This window comes from Ambystoma mexicanum, chromosome 6q (assembly GCF_040938575.1).
Source record: "Ambystoma mexicanum isolate Mex_15411 chromosome 6q, UKY_AmexF1_1, whole genome shotgun sequence".
Classification (NCBI taxonomy): Eukaryota; Metazoa; Chordata; class Amphibia; order Caudata; family Ambystomatidae; genus Ambystoma; species Ambystoma mexicanum.
Genome location: NC_090937.1, coordinates 700143608 through 700157188, shown reverse-complemented (window position 1 = coordinate 700157188; position 13581 = coordinate 700143608). Strand labels below are relative to the sequence as shown.

At 44.9% G+C, this 13581-nt stretch overlaps 1 protein-coding gene across 1 annotated transcript in view; it reads left to right on the top strand.

The window, feature by feature from the left end:
- FREM3 (FRAS1 related extracellular matrix 3) overlaps positions 1-13581 on the top strand; it is a 275102-nt gene that overhangs the window by 193806 nt on the left and 67715 nt on the right. Inside the window, exons 7-9 of the mRNA XM_069631210.1 lie at positions 5332-5481; positions 7528-7737; positions 10071-10268. Of these exons, the coding sequence (XP_069487311.1) occupies positions 5332-5481; positions 7528-7737; positions 10071-10268 (558 nt within the window). The remainder of the gene's footprint in view (positions 1-5331; positions 5482-7527; positions 7738-10070; positions 10269-13581) is intronic.

The following is a 13581-nucleotide window of genomic DNA, read 5'->3' as shown; positions in this document are numbered from 1 at the left end:
CAACATAGCCCAAAATTGCGGGTGGTGGGATGGGTGCTAGAGCCAGAACAGCTCAATGGTGTTGTGCCACTGGAACACACACTGTCTGGTGTCTGTGTCCCGCACCGCTCCAGGCTGCAGCTGCTACAGTGACCCAGAGCAGGGTGGGGCACGGATGCCTTTTTTCTGTGTGCTCCTGTTCGGGTACCCTAATTGTCCTGGCAGAGGGACACCACTCCCATTCGAGTTGGGGGTGGGGGGCATGCAGGGGGGACAGCTTGCACCCCAATGACTATTTCAAGAGTCACACTGGGACATTTCAGAGGGACTCTGCTCCCATATGGCACTCTCACTGACATAACAATGAGGGTGCTGAACCGGAAAGGTGTTCTTCTGCCAGGACAATGAGGTTGCTGTGCAGGAACACCTCCTGCTCGGCACCCTCATTGTCCTGCCAGCGGTACACCTCTCTCATTCCTGAAGGTATTCAGGCTATTCAGGCATGGTGTGCTGCCAATGACCTCTGCCTTAATGCCAGTAAAACTGAGATCTTTCTCATTGGGACCCCAGCTCCCTCCTTCCCTCCAACTCTCTGGCGGCCCTCCGTGGGTCCCCTCCCCTCACCCTCTTGTGAGGCAAAAAACCTTGGTGTCATCTTCAACTCCTCTCTCTCCTTTTCTCCTCACATCGCGGACCTTGCCAAGAAGGCCCACTTTCAGAAGCATCTCCTCAGAGGCATTCTCCCATTCCTCACCTCCCACCAAAAACTCAATGTCTCCAGAGCTCTTGTCCTCTCTAGGCTGGACTACTACAACAACCTTTTCTTCAATCTGCCTAAATCCTCCCTTCACCCCCTTTAACTAATCCAGAGTAGGACTGCAAGACTCATCCTTGGCCTCAAGCCCAGGGACTGCATCTCCCCAGCCCTGAAATCTCTCCCCTGGTTCCCGGTTGTTGCGAGGATCAAGTTCAAGACCCTATGCATCATCCAAAGGGCTTTTTGGACCCTGGGACCTTGCTACATCCAACTCTCTCTCCCTAAATACCTCACTGCTAGAGCCCTCCAGTCATCTAGCTCTAACCCTCTGCAGACCAAATGCATTTCCAAGCAGAGAGGAGGGGGGGGGGGTAGAGCTCCCTCCTCCGGAGATGCTTACCGCTGGAATGGCCTCCCTGCCCGTCTCAGACTTGAGCCGGATTTCCTTGGGTTCTGGGAGCTTCTCGAGACCCTCCTTTGCTCTTCTTCCTTCCCACTCCCCTCCCCTGCTAATTTCCTTCCTGCCTCCTTTTCATTTTGACTGGAAGCCTGGTGTCCTCTCAGTCATACAGGGTACCAGGCCCTTCTCACCAGTCTACCACAACTCCTCAGTTTCCCGTGACCCCCCCCCCCCTGCACACGCTGTCCTGCGCTTGCCCTACCATGCTTCCTCCCCCTGTACTAGCCGGTGGGACCGCACCACTTCTGAGCCCGGGGCAGCCCCGTCTTCGCACTTAGCATTGGACCACACTCCGCCGCAGTTCTTGTTACTGCACTTGCGCGGACCGAATGACACAAACCATTTTTGTTATTCTTCTCCCCTGTTCTCCTGCCACCCCTTTGTCTTGTGGCGCGTTGAAACACCATTTGCTGTATAGGCGCATTATAAATACCCAATTAATAAAATAAATAAAAACAGAAATGTGTTCTTGTGTACAGGCCTCTATGCTTGACAATGGACGCATGGTGTAGGTGGCGATGGATGGAGAATGCTGGCCATTTGTTTCAGATGATGCCTAAGACTTGGGGGTGATGGTGGCATACCTCTCCACTCTCTCAGCAGGTGTCACCCGCTATGTAATCCGTGCATTCCCTTGCCAAGTAACTTACAGGCCCCTACACATTAGTGGGCTTTTACCCACCAAAAAACAAAATCTGCTGGTTTCACCCCCCATGGGGACACAAAAGGTTGAGTGGTATGTGGCGGATGGACTTGTGGGCGCTCCCTCGTGCATCTTATTCCCTACAACCGGCAATTAAAAGAAGAGGCTAAACAGCTTGATATGCAGCTCCAGCGTTTGTTTGTTTTATTCATATTTATATAGCGCACAGCAGCCCAGAGGCATTGTGGCACTTGTTACAGAAATATGCTTACTTACAGAAAATATCACGTGACATTTGTTACATAGCGTGAGCACATTTGTAAAAAGTATTTGTACATTTGTTATGTGAGTGTAGAGGTAGATAAGATATATGTACATAGATTACATTCTATTTATATTACATTTATATTACAATATACATATTAGGAGCAGTGGACGTACTAGCAGAGTTGGTTCAGGAAAGTGGTCTTGAGATTTTTACGGAAAGCAGAGATGGATGATTCAGCTCTGAGTGGGGCAGGGAGGGAGTTCCAGAGTTTAGGTGCAATGTATGAGAAGCCTAGCCCTCCGGCTGTAGCTCTCCGGATGCGTGGTATGTGTAACTGGTTAGTGTACTGAGTTCTGGTAGGGCGGCTGAGGCGGTTTTGAAATAGCTTCAGCAAGATATGTGGGAGCTATGCTGTTGATGCATCTGTGCGTGATAGTGAGGATTTTGAGTGCAATGCGGTCTTTGACCTGGAGCCACCGCAAAACTTGTCTGGCTTGAGATATATGGTCTCTTCTGGGGATGCTCATAGCAGCTCGTAGGGCATTGTTTTGTGTGGTTTGTAGTCTGTGTATGTTTTTGGAGGAGGTGCCGGCCAAGAGGGCATTGCAATAATCGAGTTTGGCGCCTATTGTTGCTCTGGCTATTTCAAGGCAGTTCCGTGCGGATAGGTAGGGTTTAATGGCATTGATAAGTTTGGTGCTGTAAGCTGACGCAGAAGCTATGGCGCTAAATTGTTTGTTCATAGATACATTTGCATCGACGTGGACACCTAGAGTCTTGACAGAGGAGGATACAGTGATAGTGGAATTATCTATGTTAAAGTTGGCGTAATAGGGATTTAGCTTAGTTATTGTGTTTTTTTGATTATGAGTACACATTACCACACCGTGCATACTGCACTTGGGTTCTTGTCCTGCCTTAACTACCAGTCTGAGTGATTCTTGGCAAATCACCCAGGACACACCATGTGCAGTGAAGTGATTGGCCATCATGTAATGTACAACATACTTTGATAGTCTCAGATAAAGACATATCATTATTGGCAGCTTAAACAAATCGCTATTGGCCCTTGTTGGACTCCGTCTATTGATGAATCCCCACCGCAAAGCAGCTGGTCCTGCCTCACAGACTGGGTCTCTGTTCTGTGTGTGGTGAGGGGCGGTTTCATTGATGCAGTGGCAAACTAGGCAAGTGTTTCATGTTTAGGGAAGCGCCACCCATGCCTTCGAGAACCTCCAATCCTCCATCTGGTCCCGTGAGTGCCAGTTTATCAGACTATCCTAAAGTTTTGGCATGAGACCTTGCACCAACTATTGTAGACGCCCTCAACCTGTTCACCTAGAAAAGGTGCCAGAAAGTGAAATTCGGCCTGCCCGAGCTGGGGCACACTCTGCTTCCTACTGAGAGGATTAGCAGTTGGCAGCAAAGGCTCAGAGGAAGTGCCTCTGATACCAAGTACAATGTGGAACATTCATTTGAGGCGTTGCTTAAGTCTGTGGGTTGCACAGTACCATGTGTTGCCAAAAGCATAATGCGTGTGTTTTGCACATTACTTTTACAATGTAAACAAGAAAAGAGCTGTTAATGTGCCCATTTGTGTTGAGTGATAACAGCTCCTATTGCAGAGGGGCTTGGACTTGCCCGTGGAGTTGCCGCCTGTGAAAAAGTCTTCAGATATACTACATCAGAGATATTTCTGGCTTTTGGGGGTGCATCTCACCAGGCTGGGGGCTGCAAGGGGCATCTCCTCTCTTTCAGGGCTTCCTCCAGTAGCATTAAAAAAATTGGCGGGGGGGTCCATGTGCAGAACATGGTCACAGGTCCCTAAATGTTACACCACGGAGAAGCATACGCATTGCTGAGGGCCCTGTGGCCCCACTACCAGTCCCAGTAAACCATTGCCGAGAAACAAAGCTTACTATGGGCTGTCATAAAGTCTGCAGTGCCAGCCAAGTTAAACACAGTGCTCAGTAGAAATGATTGCCTCCATAGTCTGTAGTGGTTTTAAAAGCCTCCCTCATTTACTCTCCCCCGTCACAACTTGGCCTTTGTCTGCAATACATTGTATCCGCCTCCTCTCAGGCCCCTATTTATTTTCCCTGCTCGTTTTGGGGATTCAACCCAACAGCAGATGTTAATGTCTTCTGTGGACGGGCTTATTTTCCAGATCCTCTGCAATACTATTTATGGATGAAGTGCAATGAGAAGTGGTAGTGCAGCCAGCACGTGGCAAGTTCAGGATTAGTCAGATAGGGTATATCTGAATAGGTGCAGAGGAAAAGTGGGGGACTGTATGAGCAGTGATGTTGCCCAAAGGAAGTGGGGCCCACGCACAGTTTGGACTCACTTGCGCAATGTACTCAATGGTGGAAGCATTGGTAAAATCATTGCAGCGTAGTGCATTTTCATCACCCCTTCTTATCAAGGTCGACTGTGCATTACTCGTGCATTGTTGAAGCGCATTAGCTGAAGGAATTGATTTAGCACAGGGCCGTGCATATTCATAACTCTGCATGCATGTGGCACAGTCCTGCTCGATTTGGATCTGGCTAGCAACCTAGCCAATAATACCTGCCTAACCACGAATGCAAAAGAGATAGGAACTTCTCCAGCAGCGCCCGCTGCCTGAACGTCGAGATCCAGCGCACATATAGTGCCCCGTGCGCTACCATCGTATGCACCAGGTCAGGAAACTGTGTTTGGGCAAGTGATTTTTAGTACTTGAGCACCATACCCTACTCTGACTGGGACTGAGGAAACATTCAAAATGATAACTCGAGAAATTGTCTCAAAGAGAAGGTTATTTAGATCTGGAAGTGAATTGCTATTACTTCTAATGTGTGTTAGCATTGGACGCCTATCTCACAAGACCCTGTAAGCAATAAGTGTCACTGTCATGTGGATATATTTGTGGAAACGTTTCATTCGTCAACAAATCTCAAATGTTATTATGCACTTGATAAGGTATACATTTATCTAACATGAAACAATAAAAACTGCAACATTGTAAAAAAGTAGACGTGTACCGTATGCAGTATAGACTGAAAAGGTAACTTTGAGTTGACTTACAAAACCCTTCTAAGATGTTGAATAATACATAAACATGATATTTAGAAACTGATAAAACGGGAGTAATTTAGCAGGGTTTTGCACTTGCTTGTCCTGCTGCATTACATTGGTGGGTATTTGTTGGACTGATGGCATTGTGTACCCGCTTTCCCTAGAACCTGCTTTCTACTTCGGTGACACCAACTATGAAGTGGACGAAAGTGCTGGTTACGTGGAGGTGCGCGTCTGGAGAACGGGGACGGATCTCTCCAAAACGGCCACCATCACTGTACGCTCCCGAAAAACAGAAACATTGTCAGCCGAAGGTGAGTGCCTCTCCGGCTGGTTAGGCTGGATACTGCTTGGACCGCCCCCAGGCATGGAGTCTGAGGAATCGTTGGCCTGAGGAGAAACAGGGCCTGAGTTGCAGGCAGAGAATCTTCTTCGCCGTCACGTGGTTGACAAGTCACGTGATGTACTGGGAGGCTACAAAAAAGCATTGTGCAAGAGAAAAAGCCATCATTAGAGACTACACACCCTCCTTAAAAATACATTTGAAGCATTGCCACCCTGTTGCAGGATATGTACTTTTCACACTAGCCACAGTATTCTCAAAGGAATGGATTGCCTTGTGGGCCTCAGAGGAGCATTGGAAACAAACAAAAAAGGGACGAGAGATAGTTTAAAACAGTTTCATAGTTTGCATCACTCATGCACCCATCATATATCCACATTCCCTTTACTACAGACCCCTTTAGTTCATACCAAAGTTGTCTACTACTGGGTGTATCTTATTTCCGTTCCTCTTCGCTCTATTGGACTGTTTCCGCGCTCTTTCCCCAACAGATTGCAGTCTGGTTGACCGCGCGCAGAAGCTCAATATGCCATTCCATTAGACCAGGTTCCGACGCCATAAGAGCACTATATGGTGATTGCCCTAGTACAAAAGCGTCATAACATCACCTAGAGAGTGCACAGACGAGCAACGCTCCAATATGATCAGATCCGAGTCAGTTCTCATAATGGATCCACGTTGTGCACATGCGCAGTTGCATCTGAAACCATTTCTCACGAGAGGCCCACTGCCAAGAAAAGACCTTCGCCAAGACCATTGCTATTTCTCTTTACCTTAAACCCCCCACAGTCCACTGGATCGCCTCCAGTCTCCAACTTACAAATGGAAGCACTTTGAAACAAAATCTAAATGGCTGGAGGTTTCTCCTCTGTTTTTTTTTTTTAACAAGGTTGTGTCTCACTCTTTCATATTCCCATTAAAACATCCATTCACTTTTTGGAGGAAGTTTTTCACTTTTTTCACAATTGGAATTAGCTTTGCTATATTCTCACTTTTATTGCAAAATGGTTCAAACATAAATGATCTCTCCTACAGCAGACATATTTTTAATGCATAGTTTCCTGGTTAACGTGTTGGAGAATTTGGTACACACGCTGCAGAGGCCACTTAACCAGGGTTGCCTGTTTCACCAAATCTGTGTACTGATCGGCATTCGTCACACAAGTGAGAGGGTGCTTATCAGTGCTGGGCATGCTGTGCATTTCCACCTGTTAGTAGCTTTCATGAAAGTCCACAATGAAGCCTTAATGAGCCCTTATGTGGACTCGATTTTCAAGGTCACTGCACATAGCAGCATATTCTCAGTGCACGGCGATTCATGGACCACAACTATTTGCTGCAAATAATCGCCCTGACCCTTCAAAACTCCACCCAAGAAGTGCCTTTGAGAGACTAAGGGGCTCATTACAAGTTTGCCAGTCCGGAAACAACAGTGTTTCCGGACCGGCATACTACAGGTCTGCCTGCCGGAGCCACCGTGCCCGACATGTCTGACCCTGCCGGGCACAGTGGCCACAGTAGGCAGACTGTCACAGAAGCACCGGCACCGTTAGCAACAGTGCCGGTGCCTCCATGGACCCCACTCCCATAGAGTCCTGGGGGACTCTATGGGAATGGAGATTAACGAAATTGCTGGTGCCTGACTTCCCGGGCGCCGGACTTGGAATAACCCGGTGGTACTGGGAAGTCAGACGCCAGTAATTATTTACCGGTAGCACCAGCAGGGTTACTGCCGGACCCATAATGAGGCCCTAATTCATCCAAGAATCAAAGCAGAAGCTAAATCTGTGGTTACGCAAGGCTTGACCTCAAGACTGTTTTGAGTAAAAGATTATTGTGAGTAGCTAAGGTACCCCAACCTACTAGTGACCTTGTGACTCAGGCTACTTCATCATTTTGTAAGATCTCAAAGCCTTCTCTAGCGCTTATTTTTATTTGATTCAGAATCAATGACTGACCATGCATTCCTAACCATGCATTGTTGTTGAAATGTGTGCTTTGTTTTTTTCCTACACAGCTGGTGTCGATTATGTGGGGATCAGCCGCAACCTGGACTTTGCACCTGGAGTCAACATGCAGACGTTTCGGGTCACTATCCTTGATGACCTGGGGCAGCCGTCCCTGGAAGGGTCCGAGAGCTTTGAGCTCGTGCTGCGAATGCCCATGAACGCCGTGCTCGGGGAACCCAGCAAGACCACCATCACCATCAATGACACAGTATCGGACTGTAGGTGGAAGGAAGGCATTTTTCTGGCATTTTCTCTGTGCACTACATTCAACGGTTTACCCAGCTGTCTGTTGATTACACATTTGTCTCTTAGCTTGCACGTTTAAAAGATGGCCCATTGAGTTGAAGTTTCTCATGATGGCCACAATCATGGCAACCACCCACGTTTGATCCTCAAATAGGTTCAAACAACCTTAGTTCCTAAAAGGGTGGTTAAAACATGACTTATTGTCCCAAAATCTAACAAATTGAGCAATCCACATATCCATCTGTCTAACCAAGTCAAGCTGTGCAATGTGTGGGCCTTTTTTCAATAGAATTACTGTTGACACTGTAAAATATAATTTCCATTGGGAGAGATTGAACCTTGTATCTTCAAATCTTGAAGAGCGGCAAGAATGTTGTTAGGTTTCATAGGTCTGCAACCATTGGCTCAGCAGATGGGTTGGACTACTGCTCTCATCAGCCCCAGCTAGCATAGTCAAAGAGAAGTGTTCCTGTGATTTGTAGTCTAAAACATCTGGAGAGCCACACGTTGCAGACCCATGCTGTATTTGCAAATAGAAAGACCAACAACTGTCCCTTCTGTCCCTACCGACCCTGTTTGGTTGCATGTCCACCTCCACTCTTTCCATAACCTAATGAACACATCCTCCATAGGGAACTCAGGCTATATTGTATTTTCTCACTATTAAAGGCTATGGATCACTATGCTTTGATAGCCTACTTCCATGTAAGGCACCGCCCTGTCTCACCGTGAGCTAAAATGGAGTCCAGTATGACATGACATTGAAAAACTCTTAATGATCTTTTTGACATCACGGTGCCAGGCCTTTTTAATTTTACTGTACCAGTTTGACCACTCCATTCCATTACCTTCTGGTACCAGCAACAGTAATTGTTATACACTGTCTATTTTTGACCATGCCACTATTGACTCAGGCTTGGCATTAACAGAATTAACATCCCAGAGTTTGACCTAACATTCAAAGAATAGAGAAGCCCAGGCAAATAAGCCACCAAATTTCCAGGATCGCCTGAGCCCACTCTCATGCATTCAACATTGAATTGTGTATTAATTTCATTTCTCCAAATCTGCCTAGGAAACACAACCCAATTATCACAAAACATATCTGCCTCCTCCCTTTTGCAGAACCTCCTAAAAGACCGGCCCGTATTATCACAAACATTCTTCCTCCACTGCATCCCTCTCTCCCTGTGTTCATAGAAAGTATTTCATGCTTGCACATCCTTTTATCTTTCCCCGCTCATTTTATTTCTTCCAGCAGACTAAAATCTAAATACCCCTGATGGGGACAACCGAGGCCACATTACGGACATGTCTAGGCACTCTGATCCTACAACAGTCATAATTTGGCACAGCATAAAAGACTATTTACATAACAGAACAGATATTACGTCAGGGACTCACTGTACCTAGTCATATACTCTCTCAAGGTCGTCCACTTCCCTTTTCATTCTCCTTTCCTCTAAGGAAAGCAATAGCTACTGGGCGAGGATCCTCCCACTCTTCATATCTCACATATATTTTATAGCCGTAGGGTGAACATAATGGCCCTCGCTATAAGGGTAGCGGTGTGGGGCAAAAAAAGTGGCGGTTACTAATTTCTATCACGTTGGCAGCACTGCCATACTCCGAGTTTGCAGTTCATGTGGAGGGAAAACACCTCCAGCGCTTGTCTTGAGGTTTTTCCTCCACATTGTGTTCAATAGGGTTTGGAATTACCGCTGGTGAGAATTCCTCCAAAACCCCAATGCAGTCCTATGGAACAGCACAATGGGGATTAACACCGCCACTCGTAATTTGACTGATCTGCCACTTACTCGTAAGGGGATCCACTGTATTGTCTGATGCTATTAAGGCCAGTGGTGTTAAAATAGCCTAAGTGGAAGGCAATCTTTAAAATATGGGATGGGAATGAATGTATGCTGTACACTGGTGCAAATACTTTCTTAGCCCTACATGTAATGCCCATTGAATGCAAGATAATACACACCCAGCTTTGCAGACTACAGGATTATAATGCAAACTAATTTAATTTCTCCTTGTTTACTACGTGCTTTATGCTGTTCATTGTAAGGGGCAGATTATTACCTTTGTCTTTTTTTTTCAATCAAATTTCTAATCACACACACACATTACTAGTGGATTCTGTATGGGAAGAACGTTGCCACATGATTGGTCTATGGCTTACTATGTCAAGCGACAGGGTTTTTGAGTCCTGCTTGAACACTAATATACAGTAAGCACATTGTATGATGTATATTCTTTCCTAACTCGTGACAAACTGTCATTCTGTGTTTGTTTTCAGTGCCCAAAGTTCAATTCAAAGATCCACAGTACATCGTGAAGGAGAAGGAAGGCCAGGTGACAGCCATCATCTACCGGAGCGGCGACATTAACTACAAGTCCAGCGTCCGCTGCTACACAAGGCAGGGCACAGCCCAGGTCATGATGGACTATGAGGAGAGGCCAAACACTGACGACTCCCTAGTGGTCTTCCTACCTGGTAAGGAATCTATAAGGCCTAGAAAGACACCATAGCAAGGGAAGCCATCATAGCAAGGAAAGCTATCATAGCAAGGCAAGCCCTAATAGCAAGGCAATCCCTGATTGCAGGGCACTCCACCATAGCAAGAAAAAACGTCATAGCAAGGAAAGACATCATAGCAAGAGAAATCCATCATAGCAAAGCAAGTCATCATAGCAAGGAAACATATCATAGCAACGGAAACAAGCATAGCAAGGAATGAAATCGTAGCATGACAAGCCATCATAGCAATGCAAGCCATCATTGCAAGGCAATCCATCAAAGCAAGAAAAGACATCATAGCAAAGAAAGAAATAATAGCAAGGGAATCCATCATAGCAAAGCAAGCCATCATAGCAAGAGAAGCCATCTGAGCAAGGAAAGACACTGTAGCAACGGGGGCTCTGTGACCAGCAGAAAGCTGATACATTCCCCTGAAAGCAGTCAAAGGTCATCACAAGTGCCTCATAGAGCAGCCACCCCTTCACTGGTGTGTTGCCATTTTTTGTAATTGGCAATGTTTAAATGCCTGCTTTGTTTATGGGGTCGGTTTTAGATGATGTCAGGATTGACACAGCTGACTATTGGATGACGATTGATTGAGTTCAACAGGATTCCAGGTCCTGAGCACTGAGGATCTCAGCTCTAAAAATAATTCCCCTTTAAAGCAAATTTTAGCTGTGAAACAATCTCTGAATAACTATTTCTGAGTGTAAGGTACGTTTTCAAAGGTCCAACTGGATTTAGACTTCATAAGACTTCGGTATTAGGGCTCCAACTCTTAATATAGGCCTGTACTACACACGTCGCTAGAGTGGCTGAGCAGCCAGGCTAATCTCAGGAGGGAGGGATGTGAGCAATGAAATCAGCACATACACAGATCCAAGGGAACACTCACTTAAGGATATATATATATATATATATATATATATATATATATATATATATATATATACACACCCAAGGCACAAAAGCAATTCTAAAATGCAGCAACTACTAATAACATTCAATTCAAATTGGAGTAAGATATTAAGCGGAACAATAATGCAGCAAGTAATTTTTCATATACTTTTCATATCTAGCAGACAGATCGACTTCAGTTAAGGTCAGTAAAAGCGCTTCTAGGTATCACCTTTGCAAAATACAGTTTAAGGGGAAGTAAAGGTTAGACAGAACACAGCTAGCAACTGGGAAGTAACAATGAAACACCTTCCAAGAGTGGTTTAGGCAGTCTGTTTCCTAACTCGAAAAGTGTTCACAGTTCAAGTTGTGGAGGAACATGCATTACCCAAGCCAATAGAATCAAGAAGATGGACTTTTGGGAAACCAGCAGAGCCACAGCCAAATGGATAGCACCAGTTCTGATGACATTCATCAGAGAAAATGTAAGTTACCGGTCAGTTGTTTTATGAAGAAAGCACATTTGCTCAGGAAGAGCTTTCCTTTAGATATACAGGTTGCAAGACCTGAACAGGGGAGTTGATTGGCTGAAATATCCTACTCCAAGTAAAATGGTAGAATGGTAGAGAGGGTGTGATTTTCTCCCAACTCGCCATGTCTTCCTGCGGTCCGAAATGCTGAAATTTGCAAAAAACGAATTGAAGAGTGAGACCCATTCCTAGTGGATTCCACTCTTAGGATTTGGCGAGAGCTCTTAGAGGTTTTCACCCTTCTAATGACTTGAAGCAAAACTTTCCAGTAGGGCGTCCTCTTCCTACTTTTAATTTCCAGATGTGTTTCGTATTTTTATTTGTATTTTATTTAGGATTTATGAAGTGCTTTAATCCAAAGCGCTGAACAGCAATTCATAAAAACGGTACAATAAAATGAAAATACAAGCAAGAATAGAACAGCAATCACCCTGTGTATATCAGTTTGCAATAAATAGGTCTTCAGTGAGGAACGAAATAAAGAGTATGGAGAAATTGAACTGAGAGAAAGTGGGAGAGAATTCCAATGAAAAGGGGCTAACCAAGTAAAAGAGCGAAAGCCCAGCGAGGAGACATAAGTAGGCGCAAGATTATGAAGAGATTTAAAGACTAGACACAAAAAGTTAAATGCCAAACGAGAGTATAGATAGAGGAGACAATGGAATCACTTGGGAGGAGAAGAAAAAGAAGACGAATGGAAGCATTAAATACTGATTTCAGTGGAGCAAGATGGAAGAGAGGAAGACCAAATATGGAGAATGAGCAATAGAAAAGTCGGAACAAACAAATGAAGAGATCAGAAGTTTTGTTGCATCAAAAGTTAATAAAGGGCAAGCTTTGCAGATGTTGTACAAATTCTATCGACAAGCACAGGAAGATAAAGAGATATGATGAGCAAAAGATTGATCAGAATCAACGTAGAATCTCAAGTTACGAGCCGAAGAAGAAATAGGAAGTAAAGAATGAGGAAAGGAAGAGGAGAAGGAATAGTGTTGCTGGGAAAAAGAGTACTTCAGTTGTTTCAGCATTTAATATGAGTAAGTGTTCTGTCATCCAAGAATTGATGGCTAGAAGAAAGACATGTAGAGAGTTTATTGTGAACTTCAGGAGTGAAAGAAGAGAAAGAGTGTTGAATGCATAAAAGTGATGAGAAAGACTGAACCATGAAATAACTTGTACCAAGGGAGAATTATATAGAGAAAAAAGGAATGGACCAAGGACCAAGCCTTGGGGAACCCCATGGATGAGAAGAAATGTGTCAGAGGTAGATCCGGCCCAAGAGAACGAGAATGTCCTTTGGGATAAATAGTACCGAAATCAAGAAAGAACAGACCCTGAAAATCCAAAAGAGGAAAGCAAACAAAGAAAGAGCGGCGAGTGATCAACAGTGTCAACAGCCGCAGACAAGTCTAACAGAATAAGCAAGGATGAAATAATGTACTGAAAGTAAATAAAGTAAAGAATTAGAAACAGAAAGCAGAGCAGTTTCAGTGAAATGAAAAGGCCGGAAACCCGACTGAAAACGAGGAAGGATAGAATTATCAGATACAAAAGTGGAGACTTGAGAATAAACAAGACATTTGAGTAGTTAAGAGAGATAAGGCAAAAGAGAAATTGGACGGAAAGTAGAAGCGAGGGAAGGATCAGAGGAAGCTTTTCTAACTATAGGAAGGATAGAGGCATTCTTGAAAGATCTAGGAAAAGCAGAAGTTGAAATACAAATATTAAAGAAAAAAGTTATATAAGAGACAAGAGAAGGATAGATTTTAGGAATGAACACCGATGGGATAGGGTCAATCAGAGATGCAGTAGGGTGAGCTCGGGTTAACACGAGAGAAGTCTCATCATGCGTAATAGGAGAA